Source organism: Daucus carota, chromosome 1 (assembly GCF_001625215.2).
Source record: "Daucus carota subsp. sativus chromosome 1, DH1 v3.0, whole genome shotgun sequence".
NCBI classification, from domain to species: Eukaryota; Viridiplantae; Streptophyta; class Magnoliopsida; order Apiales; family Apiaceae; genus Daucus; species Daucus carota.
Window position 1 is genome coordinate 28059626 of NC_030381.2, and position 17822 is coordinate 28077447.

At 34.2% G+C, this 17822-nt stretch overlaps 1 protein-coding gene across 2 annotated transcripts; it reads right to left on the bottom strand.

The window, feature by feature from the left end:
* Positions 1-5403: 5403 nt before the first annotated feature.
* On the bottom strand, positions 5404-17767 carry LOC108205309 (uncharacterized). 2 transcript variants are annotated; one of them, XM_017375222.2, is made up of 10 exons: positions 17560-17765; positions 17326-17457; positions 17081-17220; positions 14209-14513; positions 13696-13756; positions 11704-11834; positions 10590-10707; positions 6375-6467; positions 5905-6029; positions 5404-5763 (listed from the first exon to the last, which is right to left on the bottom strand). In XM_017375222.2, exons 1-10 carry the CDS (start codon positions 17648-17650, stop codon positions 5724-5726), a joined length of 1236 nt encoding a protein of 411 aa, XP_017230711.1. In that variant the 5' UTR covers positions 17651-17765; the 3' UTR covers positions 5404-5723. The 2 variants fall into 2 exon arrangements, with proteins under 2 accessions (XP_017230711.1, XP_063934885.1); XM_064078815.1 differs by lacking the exons at positions 10590-10707; positions 11704-11834 and having other exon boundaries at positions 17560-17767.
* Positions 17768-17822: the final 55 nt, after the last annotated feature.

Genomic DNA, 17822 nt, shown 5'->3' on the forward strand with positions numbered 1-17822 from the left:
ACATGGGTCCTAGTCCATAACAATTTTCATTCATGAAACTTTTTAGTTAGCTTGCAATTTTTAGATTGTCTGGATGAATATCCAACCATCAAGATTCAAAACTGCTAATGAACAAAATCATATTTCTTCGGAAATAACTTCATTTAAAGCTCGACTTTTCAGTGCAATGATGCCTTCTAAGACTCGTGATCAGGGGGAATCCGAGTCTACAGAATCTACAACTTGTTTCGCCTGACAAACATCAATCTCCGTCTGACATCAACTTCCACTTAAAGTCTAGACACTGTCAAGAGGGCTGTATATTTCTTAACTGTTCAGATGGCCGGATGTTACTTTCCGAGTCTTTTGCCAGTTCCCCTTTTATTAATTTACTATTTGAAATCAATTAATTTTGTTATAAACTCGTAACATGATCAAAAATTCAGAGGCATAGTCCGGTGTTACAGTTTCAAAAGTGAACAAAATTATTTTTGCCACCACTAATCCAAAACTCCATATCCAGGCCCGTGTGGCCTAGATTACCAATAACTTGTAAGTTGAAAAATGCACATACTCTATAACTTATAAGTGACTTGTAAGCCGAAACAAGTCCCGTCACCACCAAAATTTTAGGTATGTATGATGTATCTAAATTCCAACAGATAATATATGGCATAAAAGACTGACTTGCAAGGAAAAGTAGTAGTTGAAATAGACAACTTGTTTTCCATGAGGACATGAGCTGGTTGACCGAGCTTACGGCAGCATTGTAATTCACCATTCATATTATGACTTCCTCACCATAGAATATATCAGCTATCATCCCATTATTCTAAGAAAAACAGTTAGAACCTTCTTAAACTAAGAGTAAATGTGCAGAAACGCAATATTAATCAACTTCATGCATTACTAGAAATTTTGCATTAAACATCGCCTAAAAACCGATGTCCCGATTTTTTCAGGCGATGTCTTTGTCGGTGATGTCTATTGTACCCATGTTAGACATCGGCTAAGAGGCGATGTCTTAAACAAAGTAGACATCCAAATTTAGATGAGCCGGTTACTTAACATGGTATTAGAGCTTAGTTAGGAGAAGACTCTTGTTTGAGTCCCTCTACCCCATGATATTGGCTTATGTTGTACAACTGAGGGGATTGAAAAGTAGTGAGACTTAAAAGGATATGCCATAGGCAAAAATCTACCAGGTTTTTGCAGTTCAATTTATTACTAAATTTTTTGGATATTTCAATTAAGGTATGAAGCTCGCAACTTCTACAAATGTTCACTAAGCCCTAACTGATGATAAAAACTTCTTAACAAAGTAGATAATATATAAGCTTTATTCAGTTATTTTACTTTTATAACAACAAATATTCGAGTACCAGTCCTGAAAATTAAATTAGAAATTATGAACATTAGACAGACTACTAAAGTTGGAGTTGATAAATGAAAAATGTAGTGTCGTATAATTTGATGGCAATTGTTATATGCACAATTGCATCTCTACTTTGGCAAAATATACGTTTATACATAATTTAATTGGATGGTATATTTTGGTTTTTATATGTTTTTCAGTTCTGATATTTTTATTTAATAAATTATATAGTTGTGCAACAGGAGAAAGTTGAAGCAAGTCCATTTAGCGTTTCTATAGCAGTAAGAGCTTGCACCTCAATCGTATCTTCTACATGTGGCATGCAAATGCATGCCGTGGTACTAAAATGTAAAATGTGGGTTTGATTTCAATATTCCTGTTATGAATTCTATACTAGATATGTATTGTAGGTGTAATTGTTTTCTGAAGCACGTCTATGTATTGTTATGAATTTTTTATGGAAACAAGAAAGAGGCTGGTAGGAGATGGGTGGAGCTCAGAGACCAGGTCTATAGCTTTGTTGTTGGAGATGTAATCAGTCCTCGTATTGTATCGGCTCGTGAAGTCACTGAATTATTCAGTCAGCATATGCAAGAAACAGCTTGTTTTCGTGATCTAGATTTCTTGTTTTATGACTCCTTATGTGGGCTTCACCCTGTTGTAAGCCACAGGTTTGATCCAAAGACTGTTTGAGGAATATTTGCCTAGCCGAATTTGTCCATTTCTTAGTCTGTAGCCACAGGATGATAAACAGAAAAATCAAGCTATAAGGAATGTTCCTAGTAGCAATTGGTTGCTTGACAGCGGGTTTTAATTGACTAGGAACTTAAGTTGAGAAAGCACAGTAGCGCAGCGCTTGCCATACCTCGAAAGGATCCAAGGCTTTTAAAATTTGTTTCAGCAATTGCAAAAATGTTCATGATATGGACAGCATAGACTTTGAAGTACTTATGGAAACTTCAAGGTAAAAGTTAATTTATCGGGTTCGAAAGAGGAATCAGAATCCAAACATTCTGATTAGAGGCCACAACAGAATTGGATTGATGGAAAATGGTCGTGGTTTCACAGCTATGACATTTTGTGCTCTCACACTAGACATTCTTGACTTTGAAGTTAACAGCTTGTCAGTTTCTGTAAGCTCAGATTAGAAACTGCATGTGCACTATTCATCTTCCAAACTGATGGATCAGATTCTGATATTTGGTCTAATTTAGTTCAGTGTAAAAGCATGGATAGACAAGTTCTTCAGTAGTTGGCATGTGGTTAGGTTGCCCACCTTGAATATATACCATTCTGGCGTTCTCACTTGGTGGCGCACAGCCTTCCTGGTACGTGATATCTGTCTTCTGTGCATACAGTTTTAACGTTAATGTCAGAACTATACAGTGGTTAGTGATTAATATTGCAGTAGGTTTTAATCTTATCAGAGCTCCTTGACTCGTGAAGTTAATAACCATTCCCACAGTCATGAGGTCTATGGTTGACACTTGACATAATATATCTTTGGAAATATTCTCTTGCTCCGAGTTATACTATATAAGTAGCACAGTTTCAACTTACAACTATGATCTATTACTGTTTCACAGTTACCTCGGCTCTACTAAAAGAGCTAGCCCCGTGTAATCAGGGACATCCTACCGTGCCTTATCCACCGCGTTCTTTAAAAAAATGTAGAGGAAATTAGAAGAGTTAAAACAAAGAAGATATGATACATCAAGGGAATGATACATATGCAAAAGGTATGTTTGTGGGTAGCTAAAACTTACACATCTTTGAAATATTGAAGTACTTGAATCCATGTACTGGTTTAATACATATGGCTCGTGTATGATTTTCAATACATGTATACATTACTGAGGAACAAATTACCTTACATTAAATATGATGGATTACTCGAAACAAAGAAGTTTATCAACAAATTCACACATCAAGTTCAAGTAGATATATAGCATAATCTGATTACAGGAGGTTCAGATTCTAGGCAAACCATCCGGAATTATTATTACCAGCTTTCATTTGTAAACATGGATCTCTTTATTTGTTAGTTGCTACTCTCCTTTGTAGACATTTTTATCTTTCTTTCTTTTTTGTTGTGGAACTGCAGGTTTGTATGATTAGTTTTATAGTTGACATGAAAGATGTTGCCCTTGAATGTTTAACAAAATTGCAGAAGTGCCACATGGTTTTAACTGAAACTTCAATAATATATGACTCTGATGATTGATTTTTCTTCTATTTTTTGGCTAAATAAACTCTTTCCTAAACGTAGAAATTAAATATTTGTTTTTAATTTCAACTTTAATTTTAAATTTCCAATAATATCAAGATTGTTGTTTGAACTTTTTTTTAACAATTCCATAATAAAACTGATCATAAATGGTGTTCAGATTTTAGGGTCAGTTTGAGAGTGATGTTTGAAGCTGATATGCCAAAGAAATTGTGATAAGTTTTCTTTTATAAATATAACAAATATAGTGACTACAATTACATGTCTTCTAAATGTGTCATTAAAATAATTGGTTAATCCTGCAGATTTATTCTCTGTTGTCCAAGGACACCCGCATTCAACTCTGACTCACTTCCATGATTCGACTCCGGCTCTTGAAGTATTAGAACAGACACTCATTTCTAAGGCAAATACGCCTAAATTGTCAAAAATAAAAAACAAAAACAGATATATTTGAATTATTTAGGAGGGAAAGGAAAAAATTAGAGAGCAAAATTGTCAAAATTAAAAAATAATAATATATTTAAATTATTAAGGAGGGAAAAGAAGAGATTAGAGAGAAAGATATGTTGTAACCGAATTCTTTATCAATAAAAATAATCCTATAAACACTTCCCGGAAAAGGTAAAAACCACCATTTCGAAAAAGGGTTTGTCTAGTGTCCCATTGACACATGATACGCACTAAAATTTCGGGTTAATGCTATATTTCGTCACTCAACTATACCAAAACTTTCAGTTGGTCTACCGAATTAAAAAAGTTTTCATTTAAATAACAAAGCATCTAAAAAATTTCAATCACGAGATTAAGGATAAAAAACATTTCAGCACCGTTAAACATTTATTTGACTTTAACGGAAAACGTTAGTTTTAACGGAATTGAATGTTTTTGCATCCTTGTACTGCGTTGCATGTTCTAAAACCAGCGGGGAAACCAATCAGTTTACTTGCTCGATAGATTCAGTAGTAGACCTCACCCAGAATTGCCCCTGCTTGTGTGTATATATACGTGTTCATGTATGTATAGGCTATTGGATTTTGTTGATGGTTTGGATGGAAAGAAAACAGTCGGAAGGGATTGTGTCCACCGGCGACGGTAAAAAGAAAGAGAGAAGGAGAGGCTGTGTGAGAAGAAAGGGCGGATGAGGTTGGTGTTGTAAATGGCATGCTCCACTTATCGACAACCCCCAGCTACAAGGGTGTATGGAAGCCTCAGCAAATTCCAAACTCCGTCTACTTGAACTTGACATACCTGATTATGAGCCAATTGCTGCAATTGGCATTAAAATTTACTAATTTAGACAATGCAAGATAGCATATTGTTCGACAACATTTTGATAGCAAGTGATAGAGAAGATATTAGTTGTCCTTTTAGTTGGTAGGACAACTGAAAATTTTGATCGAAAACAGTGATGAAATAGAGCACTAAAACGTTAAATTTTTAACGGAATGACCTTTTTGCAAGTTTTAAATGGTACAATTAGTTGACTAAGAATTTTTTTCACTCCGTAGGCTAACTGAAAGTTTTAATCGAGTACAGTGATGAAATAGAGCATTAAATACAAGAAGTCGTGTAAGCAATCAAAACCATCCAAATTCATATTAATATGAATCATGAACAAACCATAGAAAAACCGTTTAAAAAATATGAGATTTGGAAACAGCTTTGATGTTCTAACTGCTTTTAAAATTACTAAATTTTTTAACTTTTTTTCAACAAAAACCTGTTACTCCGTGATAGCCAACATCAATGAACAAAAAACTGTTAAACTGTTCTTACTGTAACAATATCAACCTGACCTTAATAGCTAAAAAACAGCCTCTTAAAAAAAATATGGGGATTTTGAAACAACTTTATTGACAACTTTTCAACAAAAAATTACTGTCAATCGGACCCCTCCACAGCAAGTGAACATTGTCCAGGCATTGGTTGGTGAAAAGCAAAAGATGATACCAAATCAAAAAAAGCAGATATGGATGTAACATCTGATAGTCAGACTTACAAAATGCCAACCCGAATCTAAACATTTCGGCAGGACAGAGGAAAGAGCGGTTTAAATTACAGAACCAAAACCAATAAATGTATATTAGCAACTAGCAAGGCACATGGATCCAACCAATGAGTAGAGAAGTTACAAATGTATTATCTCCCATACCCCCAGGTTTCTTCCGGTAAAGGCCATCTATACAGAAAACAAGGGTACATATGTCAGCAATTGGTAGGAGTGTCACATAAAAGGACATGAGTGCTAGCATCATATCCCTTTTTATCATATATTCAGCAAACCACATAAAATGCACAAATCAAATCTGAAAATAGTTACCTGTTCAATGTTCTGGCGCTCTGAGTATGTAAAAGTACAGAGATTGGAAAAGGTTTAATAAAACCTGCTCTCTTAACCATCACTGTCACGGGTTCCTTGCCCTTGTCCAATAATACACTAGCAAACTACATCATCATCAAAATAGAAAGTAAAACCCAAACAAGCAATGACATTACGATGATGTAAATAAAATACAACACTATTAGAAAGGCCAAAGCTGACAATTAATAAACTAAACTAAAGCTGTTGGTCATAACCATAATTATCTAATTTAATAGAAGAGTTAATAGGTGTTGAGGGGGTGGGGGGTTGAAAAGCCTCTTCCATATTTCTTCCGATTTTAGTATATTTTCATGTCCACATGTTTTCCTCCAAAATCTCCTTTCCAAACAAACTTAGAGTTGCCATATAGGATTTGGTCCACGTATAGTAGAAATTGCTTATTCATAATAGTGAAAGATGAATAATACCTCCAGAGAACTTTCAACATGCTTTCCATCAATCTGAATTACAACATCATCGGTGCATATTCCAGCATCAGAAGCAGGCGATCTCAATTCTACCTGGTAATGGTCAAAACACTCATATGCTAAACAAGTAGGAAATCATGATCGATCATGAAACGACCTGAGCACACTTTTAATCAGTGATATATATTAAAAGCAAGGGATGCATATAAACCATAGGAAATTATACCTACACGAGAAACACTTTAATTGGATTTATTTTGTAGTGGAGGAACTAGGGAAAGGTGATAACACACTCACCTTTCTTGTAGGAACTATGGACATCACAATTGTTTAAAGCTTTAAAAGTGTTGAAGTTTAGTTGACATTTGCAGTTAAGAATTGATTTAGTTTCCTTTATTATGGGAATGATGTCAGGGAACTGATTATAATCACTTTCAGATTAAGTGCTGATTTGATTGCTAGTTTATATGGATACTTGTCTGTCCAGAATAAGGCTATATATTCTTAGACTTGTCCTGTACTTGAGTATGCTGAATAATACAGTAATATAATCTATCAAGTTTTTCCTTCCTTTTATTCTTTCTCACATAAAGTAAAACAGATACTTTTATTATTCTGCAACTAATAATGTAAAATATATACAAAATTAATTTAATTATTTCTTGTTTGCATCAATAATTGCCTCTTGGCATGATGTAGATCTCTATTTTATTTGTGATTAGTATCTTTTATCGTAAAGATTCGAATTGTAGTGATCAAGTTCGTGTATATTATCATGATTCAACCATAAATTTTTCGGGTTAAATGGCTTAAACATAATCAAACTCTGGTTGAACTTCCAAGTAGTGCCGGCCACACGAGCGGTTCGAGCTGTGTCTTGCTAATTCAAAATGAAATGTACTTGCAGTGGGCAGAGGACAGAGGTGCTGCTTTTGGTTTGGTAGTAGCCATGCCAATTCGACTAGGTTCGTGTTGTGCCTAACCCGACCCAGTTCATGCCGTGTTTTGACCGATTTTGTCAATGGTTCGGATCGTGCCGAATTGCCCGTTTGGCCGGCTCTACTTGTAAGTGGGTCGTTAAACTGAAAAAACTTGCATTCGACAATTAATTAAAAGTAGCATTCTAGTGACTATACTAAAGGGGTGTATTCGTCTCATGTCAAGAATGATACAAAAAAGATATTTCTCAGGCCAAACTATATACACACAGATAAGAACAGGTGTTTTCTCCATGGTTTTGTTTCCTAATCAAATAAATTAATAGTATCAGTTTCCACTGCTCCCACTAATTCTACGGGTTTATCTTCAAAGATATGCGAAGTTATTTCGATCTGGCTAGAAACTTACTAACTTATTGTAGTTGTATATTGAACCTATGTATAACTTGTTAAAACTTGTAAGAGCTAATTTTACCAAAAGTAAATTCCTTTCTGCTGAAAAGAACAGTTTCATAGTTGCAACATACTAGAATACTTTCTAGGTCCATCAAAACCATTGTAATTTTGAGTTGAATATCTCTTGTCTGCATTTAATGAAATTTTTAAGTCCTGCCCCGAATTTAAACTTTACTTACCTGCCTTAATTTTGACTTTGATTTGCCTACAAACTTACTTTTCACAAGTGAAGAGAATACAGCTAGGTCTACAACTCTTTCTATTCCATCATGTAACATACACATAAATACATACAAACAGAGAAATTAGACACAAAAGAAAAATGATGTTCAAATATATATAGGGTCAGGTTCCAGATAGAACCTCTTAATCTTAGAACCTTAGAATCTCATTACCAACCGTCGAATTAAAGATAATCAAATGAATAAGATAAAATGTTAGGTTTTGTATATACATTAAATGACAATATTGAATTCCATGATCAATGCAAACTTTCTAAAATTATATAATTCAACCACATATCTTTATATCTTGTATTGCTGTAGAATATTTGTATAAAGATGATAAATAAAATTCACTAATTGAAAAAAAATACTTCCCTTGTACTGCAGCAGAATATTGGTATAAAGATCCTACGTATAATATAATATATTTATTTATAAAAATACTTCTTATAAATATGTATACTTTGAAACATATCAGGTTTTTTAAAAAAATTAATTATAATAAGTGTTTTATTTAAATATCCTAATAATATTATGCATGGGTATTCAGATGTATATCTGTAGCAGTATTCTAGCTTTTGTCATACTAGTAGATGCTTTATTTAAATACTTCCCTTGTACTGCTACAAAATATTTGTATAAAGACCCTACATGCAATTTACTTATTAAAAATACTCCCTCTGGTCCTTATTATAAGTCACTAAGACTTTTTGCACACAATTCTAGGTGCTTTGACCACACACTTAAAATTATTTTTTTTTAAATTTTCTCTTTCTGAATTAAAATATATATCGCATATTTTAATTCAGAAAAAAAATGAAAAATAATAATTTTAATTAGGTGGTCAAAGCACCTAGAATTGTGTGCAAAAAATCTTGGTGTCTTATAATAAGGACCAGATGGAGTAGTACTTCTTATGAACATGTATACTTTGAAACAATATTAGAGTTATAAAACAACAATTATAATGAGTGTTTATTTAAATATCCTAATAATATTATGCATGAGTATTCAAATGTATATTTCAAATTATATTAAAAATACTTTTAAACACGCATATTCTGCAGCAGTATTCTAGCTTTTGCAATACTAGTAGATGTTTTATTCTAAATATTTTGCTTGAATACATTTATGTCAAATTTCATGGAAAAGTTTATTAACGTATGTGCTGCAATGTTTATTATTGCTAATGGGCATGATATTAGCAATCATTGTGATTAGAAATTGTTTTAATAAGTTTCCATGTAAAAAATGATATACTAGTATTACTAAATTTGATAGATCTAGACCTTTAACTAGATTAAATCTAATGAATATAATAGTTCTAAGTTCTAATTATAATGTTGGTTCTAATTTGAACCTAACCCTATATATATGTGTGCGGGCGCGCGCTCGCGCGAAATAAAAATGAACACATTGTAGCTTATCCCTAAAACATGGAACCATGGGTGTATTTGACACTATAAAGAATATGGTCCTAAGTAGGGCTGAGCAAAAAACCGAAAAAAACCCGAACCGAAACCGAAACCGGCAAAAACCGGTAAAAACCGAGCCGAAACAAACCGAGCCGAAACCGAAACCGAAAACTAAAAAACCGAACCGAGTTCATGGGTTTGGTTCCGGTTATTAGTAAAAACCGAACCGGAAAAAACCGAACCGATAATTTAAATAATATAAATATTTATAATATTATATATATATATATATATATATATAATTTATAAGAAATTTTTTATTTAAATATATATATGATATTTATAATTTGGGCCAGTGTTAATTGATTGTTGCATAAAATATACAGTCCACTGTCCAGTGACTCCGGTCTAGACTCCACAATCCATATACTGATACAGAAGCTGTCCTGATGATTTAAAATGAAACATTGGATCTATTGCTATGCTTTTGTGCTGGATATTTATAAGCATGTGTTTTAAGATGTGTAATTAGTTATCTCAACGACTTAACTTCACTGGTTTAGGAGATGATAATCTCTCCCTTTCAGATTAGCAGCAGTCCATTTTGACTTCTTTTGTTTGTTACAAAATTGATCAAACAGGTCACAGGTGCATCAAAAGTGTGTAATTGTTCCCCAACTAGTAACTGCAGAGTCTGCAGTGGTATTAATGTAAATCCACTGTTTATTAATTATGTTTCTAGATTGCGCGGTTCAATTTGTCTCCATATTATTTGTCAATTTTGTAGTTGTCGGTTTTGTAACCGAAACCGATCCGATTATAACCGAACCGGCTTTTTTAAACCGAAACCGGAACCGAATCCGAACCGGCAGTTGCGGTTTTCGATTTTAAAAACCGAGGATATACGGTTGCGGTTCCGGTTTTATCCCGAAACCGAGCCGAACCGGCCCATGCTCTCCCCTAGTCCTAAGATCTTCTAGTCGCTTGGGTATTTAGGACTTGAAGTGAGAGAAGAAACACTAAATGAGTATGGATCCTTACAACAAATCTACAATTTTAAAGGTCGACAACTGCATCTTCATGGTGCTTTCATTTAAGCAATATAGCCACTACTTCGTTTAAACTAGTTTTGAAATTATAAAAAGAGATAAAGGAACACTTAAGAGATATGGGAACACTAACCTTTCTAACTAACACACCAACTAAGTTAGGGGAGATATGAATTAACTTTTCCAACTGACCAAGCTCTATATTTTTTAAGTCTGATAACTCAAGTCCAAGCCATGGTCGAGGGACCTCCCTGCACATCCCAAGAAACAATATCTAAGAACTAATCAATAGAAAAAACACATTCTTCAAAAATGAATAATTTAAAGACTTAAATAAAATAAAAAAAGAAGAAAAGCAGACATGTTACTGCCACAACATGCATAAAATGAGAGCAATTAAATTAAACCAATAACCTCAACATCCAGCGGACAAGCAAATACGAGCCTAGTCAAGAAATTTAACATACAAATTTCATATCTCAATGTACTAAAAGGGCTCATTCCTTCCTTTTTCAGGCAAGGACAATCTTTCCATCAGGATTTGATCCAGCAATATTGGAAGTAAGAAGCACTTTTAACGTCTACAAAAATATAATCCACAAAATACCCTCTTGCATTGGAAGTCCGATTCGATTTCACCTACTTGATTATATTAGTAGGCTGTGTTACTCCGACTCACCTACTCCGGCGACCGTACCCGTGTCGACACGACACGACACGGGATACGAGCTCCGTACAGGCTCTAAGCAGCCCTAAAAGCCAAAACTTGGCACCACTACAGTCCCCACTAGCCCCCACCCCGTCCCTATATAGGCCCACCTCGGGCTCCATCCCCGGCCCCAAAACCCTTCCCAATCTACTTAATTGCATTGGTTAGTATTTAGTTTGTATTAGAGTGGGACCCCATATATATGTGGGTGGAATACTCCCAGCCATATGACCATACTCTTGATTTCATACATGGAAACTAAGAATCCATTATGTTTGTCAAAAATTTGCAAAAATGTCATTAGTTTACAAGAGATGTCATCAGGTGCAATACAAGGGAATGATACCCATATAATATGTTAAGAGGAGCAAACATCTTCATACGAATTCATATGTATTTTCAGAAGGTAGGCATTCCATAATCTAGAATATAGCATAAGTGTGAAAAGCATATGCTTGCAAAATAATATGATAGAACATATCCTAAAAAACAAAAGCCAAACATGACAAATTTGCACCTAAAGTTTTTAGGCCAATACCTAAAGTTCACCAAGTGCTCCAAGCATTTTAAGGCGATATTGATGGGCAAAAACGGAGTGCGAGCTAAACTGTGAAAGTTCAGTCCAATGACGCATCCACTGTAATTAATAAGTGGTCCTCCTATACCATTCTGGAAAAATAAATAGTTAATCAGACTGGACAGTGTCCCACTTCGTACAAAGTCTAGAAATAACATATGACAAATTATAGACATATGAACTTGTACTGATGCATGCAACTTATTCCACTTATGTTTACAAGGACCCCTCAAAATCCTCACTAAAATTAGCTTATAAATGTTTCCAGTCAACTCTCAGATTTATATCGATATATTATATTGCACCGATACTGTAAGGAAATATAATACATGCAGAACTTCATAGAGATTGCACTTGCACCATTATTGGTAGGCATGAGCATGGTGTGGTTTGGTTCGGTTTGGACTAAAAACAGCACCATAACCATATTAATTCGGTTTTTAAAATTGAAAACCAAAACCAAACCATATATAAATGGTTCGGTTCAGTTTTTAAAATTCGGTTTCGATTTTAAATGTTGCGGTTTCGGTCTTAAAACCAATTTTATAAAATATTTTTTAATATATTTATTTAGCTAATTTTAAAGAAGAATATCTCTAGCCTCTTGCGGGTGTACTCATCTAATCATCTTCATTATGACCCTAGCAGTTGATCTAATTATCTAATTATGTTTATAGGACATTATATCAGATTTTGCCATAATATAAAAAGCTCATACGACCATAATGTTAGAATATTTTGACTAAAGAGAAATCTGGGGTCACTTACTAAGAGGTTACAGCTATATCCTTCCATTCTCATTCAGGAAGCCGTATCTTGGATTAAGCATTGAATAGATTTTAGTAAATGAATGAATGGATAAATTGAGCAAGAAAGGAATAGACTAATTACACATGCAGCTATTTTTGTGCTGCAGACATTATTCATATAATATTATTTATATAAATATAAATATAAAATAATATTTATTATAATTATTATTGTGGTTCGGTTCGGTTTGTATTCAGTTTTAGAAAACTTAAAACCAAACCAAAACCACATTATTGGTGCGGTTTTTATTTGTTTCGGTTTTTAATTGGTGCGGTTTTATTTGGTACGGTTTTATGCGGTTTTGTATGGTTTCAGTTTCGGATTATGGTTCGATTTTGCTCATCCCTGATTATTGGTAACTGCTATACGCTTAGTATAGAGCATATCAGAAGCTTTATGAAGTTGCAACTATAGAGTTCTTCGTTGAACTGATTCAGTTTATGTTGCTCAGACACGTGCATTGTCCAGCTGAGCTTGAAAGAATTAAGAATTTACGGATATTTTGTACTTCGATATATCTAAAACAAAGACGAGTTTAGATTCTACACCTTTTTCCCTGTAAATACGACTATTCAAAATTTCAAACACACGTTTTAAATACCTCAAGCACTTTGTATCTCTTTAATCAAGTTAAAACACCTCCGAACTTTTCAATACTTTAAATTCTCTTATTCTCCTACTGTTGAAATCTGTATGATATTTAAAAGGTGGCTATTCTTCGTTACAAGTTCAATGGAGTCCAAAACACTAAACTCCTCATTTCTTTTTTACTTACCATATCCCCCAGGGGGATAAAATGAATATAAGAATTAAAAAAACTTAGCAGTAAAGCACTAACTGTCACTATGGTTCAGGTAATCATTTAACCTTAAACTACCCAGAAAAAGCTTTTCATTTCTCCACATAAAACATGTGATTTTTCAATAAAAACTACTCCATTGTTCATATACAATAATTTTCAGGAGACACTTACATGTAGAAAACAACAGTAAACGCAACATCAGTTCTCGTAATTTTAGTAAATTAAAATTAAAACACGTAATACAAATGAAAATCGTACATCAAAACAACCATTTACTCATGTCGCTAATGTATGCATATCTAATCAAACACAACATAGGAAAGTGAGGGGATTGTTGTTACCTTGGTGATTTCACTATGCGCCATAAAAAGATCTTTACAATCTAACTCAGAGTCTCCCGTACTGGACCAAGGAGAAACGCCTAATTAATAATAAGGTTGCATCAAAAAGAAATATGAAATTGCAACTGCGCATAGTCAACAGATCTTCCGTTACACAAGATCGCAATCATGGTGGAAAATGTATATTTAGTAGAACAAAGAAACAAGTATACGCATTGCTAAATAAAGACATGCTACATTCTACAGTTGAACCTCGATTAAGTAATAATCGATAAAGTAATATCCTCACTAAAATAATATTTTTTTCTGGCCCCAACATAATGTACATAGTGTATTTTTACTCTCGATAAAGTAATAAACTCGATAAAGTAATATTTTTCGTTGGTCCCAACGTTATTACTTTAAAGAGGTTTAACGTACCTAAACATGTCAATGTGATATCCCTAAAAGCAAAAATGAGCACTTGAGTTGAGGCCCAAAGAGCATGAAGTTCCAAACAGAAAAAAGACTTACATAATCTTGCCAGGCGCTGCCATAATGTGGTAGCGGTCATCATAATAACGACCCAAAGCAATAACAGCCATTCCTGGACGGAGCTCAATCAATCCCTGGTTTGCAATTGTATCGCGGTGACGTGCAAGATGAAATGACATATCACCAAAGCGGGCATGGCGCTCCATATATTTATCAAGATTTCCAATAACAGCAGTTTTCAATTGAACATCAGACTTGATACGGATGGCAGCAACATTATAATGCAAGTCATAACCCAATATTTCACCCTCACACATGCTACGACCAAGCAAGTAGACATCCACCTGAAAACTGGACCATTATTTCAGTTCAAAAGCATTTTTTACATAAATTCTGCCTCCAATAGATACACGCAAGTATACGGAAAAACCGGTTATAAAAGATAAGAGCTATTGACATTAATTTAGAGCAGTTGGTTAACTAGGTAGGTAAGATCAATATGGAATATAATGAAGGGGATGAAATAAATTGGTGACCTTTACTTGTAAGGGTTTATTGGTTTAGCTTTTGTATGGAGTCATTTCTGTTATTAATTCATCAACTATTTAAATCACTCAATAAGCTAATCACATTTTCTATAAAGGGAAGCATATTTAAAATGTATTAGGGTTATTTTATTTCAAGCTAATTACACTTGGGTCACAAATTTGCATACCACATCACACAATTTGCATACTCATTTGACCACAATCAACAATCAAACAAGCATAAGCCTAAAATTACTTTACAACTTCATGTATTAATTCGTGAAAGGGAATGCGGTAAATTAGTCCCTCACCTATACTTCAGATGAAATGACCCCACTAGTTTCATCAACTCTGAAACTTAGCTTAATCCTGGTTGAATTTTTTACCCAAAACTATGGCATGGAGACTTAACAATTTAAAAAAAAAAAAAAAAAGATAACTAAAGAATAACATTTGACTGTGTCATTGTATTATAATAAAAAAAAAATTGTGTCAAACTATGGATTTTACATGAAACTCAAATTGAGTCTGAATTTAACAATTGGTGAAAGCAATTACAAGCGATTGTTACATTGAAAGGTTGTGGGGTTTAATCAGAAAACCAAGCAAAGATAATGGGTAATTTGCCATTCCTTATTTATGAAGGGGGGAGGCATACATATGCAGACATGTCTTTTTCTCCACAATAGAGGAATAGACGATTGGACATTTGAACTTGATATGGATATGAAAGACCCGATCAGAATAGGATAGAAGGATAGATCTCTAAAAATTAAGTTTAGACTATTCCTAATCCTATCCACAAAGCCACTAGAAAACAAGGCCACTTATGATAACAAGCAAGTACAAAGCCAGAGTTGTACAGTCCTATGTTAGTATTTATATCTATAGTTGTATTGCTTCTTCCAGCAGGAAAAGACACACCTACAAATATAAAAAGCCCAATAAACACACCTTGAGAATTAATTAAAGTACTACAGTATCCAAATAATTAACCTTTACAACTTGTAGCCTAGTTAAAGGCGCAGTACAAAAAAGCAAGACCAGTAAATATAGTAATAGTAATAGTAATAGTAATACATCCTACTTGTCGAACCCTATTTGAAGAGTAAAGTACAAACAAGATGGTTCCTAGACGAAGAAATATAAACTCAAGGAAGCCCATACTATAGAATTCTAGTTCTATTCCGTATCAAAACAAGGCACCATCCACTTGGCACCCTACAATAGTATGTAGTGGCTTTCCGCCGCTAAGACGACTTAAAACTAAGGATAACATCTAGGACCCAATCCAGATCCATAAATTCATACTATTACATGGGATATATCTTCACAATTTTGGTACAAACGATCTGAGACAAACACAGGTTTACTCTGTGATGGATCCATACTTTCACTTTTACATTACAGATATTCAAAGATAAGTGATTGTTTTTTTATTTGCGTGCTACGAAGATGTATCATCAACGTTCTTGGGTTGGAAAAGGAAAAATAAATTAATACATGACCTATGTTACTCCGACTCTTCTATTTAGGTTGCCGCACCCGTGTCGGACACTTGGACACTCGGACACGACACTTATTTCGTGTCGGATCCTTTGACTAAAATGTGGACACTTTGACCAATTTAAAAATCAAATATGAGTAGAACTTACAATTGAAAAGAAATATGTGAGAAAAAAGAAAGAAGCAAGACTGAGATTTAAGTACAAAAGACCCTTAATTTGCAAAATCCCTTACAAAATCATGTCTAATATGAGTTTTATTGTTACTTTTTGTTAAGATGTCTAACTTACCATACTTGTTTATTAGTATATTACGATGTGTCCCCGTACCCGTGTCCAAAAATAGGACAGTGTCCCCGTGTCCCCAATTTCCATAGTTCTCAAGTCCGACACTCGGATATGTGTCGTGTCCGACACTCCGTACCCGGGTCCGAGTAACATAGGACATGACAACTAATAGCTATGTTATTGAATAAATATTTATTTTGTGCTCTTTCCTTTAAGTGAAAAAAAATGTACATGTGGATCCCGTTATCAATACCAATCGACTCCAAGGATCTAGATCAGATTTTTGTGAATACTGTCCAACTCCAATCTGTTACCGTCTCTATATTTGATTAGTAACAGGGTGAATGGTCTTAGAAAGGATTGTTCTTGTGATGGGCCAAGAGACTGAGAACACAGTGCTTAGCAAGCATACACTCAAACTGTAATCAGTGTTTCCATAAATGAAATTGTAATGGGGCCCACACACACTTGGCAAAACTCTATTTTCTCAAATACCCATCAATTAAAGTTTATAACTTCAAGCAAAAGATAGACGTTCAAGACAAAAAAAAATACTAGTAGTATTAGTAAAAAGGATATAGAATTTTCAACCTTTATATCATCAGCCACACTATCTTGTATAGTTGGAGATCTAAGAAGGGATGCAGAAGTCAAGATGGTACCCAAAAATCCACCATCTGCAGCATACGAGCTAATGATAGTCCCAGAACATATAAATAGCCGCTGCGAACCTGAAATCCAACAACAATCAGAGGGAAAAGAATGTCGAATTAACACGAAAAAGAAATCATTAGTCTGCATAATAATAACAATAACGATAATGATTACAATGATACCAGTGTAGGAGATGAGAGCAACAACAAAAGGTGAAGCATCAAGAGCAGCACGCTTTGTTTTCCAATCCAAATGCTTGTTTTCAAGATAATCATCGAATTTCCCAAAGTGATGCAGTTTCTGAGTGGATATAGCTAGAATAATAATAATAAATAATTTAATTGAGCTTAATTTAGGTTTTAACAAGTAGAATTGAAGAGGTGAGTGAAATACACATATAGACAAAGAAAAAACACCTGATTCAATACTGTCGAATGATCTCCGCCATGGTTTGTACAACGTCTTTGGTTTCGACCAAAACCTGGCCTTCAGCTTCTTACGTCGCATCGCCGCAAATAAATTATGAATTTTATCTGTGTTTGTATTTGGTTTGCTTTGGTTAGGTTTTACGAACACTTACTTCTAGGGGGGGAAAAACCCGAAAAACCCGCGAACCCGACCCCGATCAACCCAACCGTTCGAAACCGCAATATTAACTTCATTTATCTTTAACCCGAAT

Bases quoted from the DNA above. Each gene is read 5' to 3' on its own strand.
- LOC108205309 (XM_017375222.2), bottom strand. From the start codon at position 17,650: ATGCGACGTAAGAAGCTGAAGGCCAGGTTTTGGTCGAAACCAAAGACG. The intron at 17,221-17,325 runs GTATCATTGTAA...GTTGGATTTCAG, and splicing joins TGCTCTCATCTCCTACACTG to GTTCGCAGCGGCTATTTATA. The intron at 6,468-10,589 runs GTTAGTGTTCCC...GACCATTACCAG, and splicing joins TTGGTGTGTTAGTTAGAAAG to GTAGAATTGAGATCGCCTGC.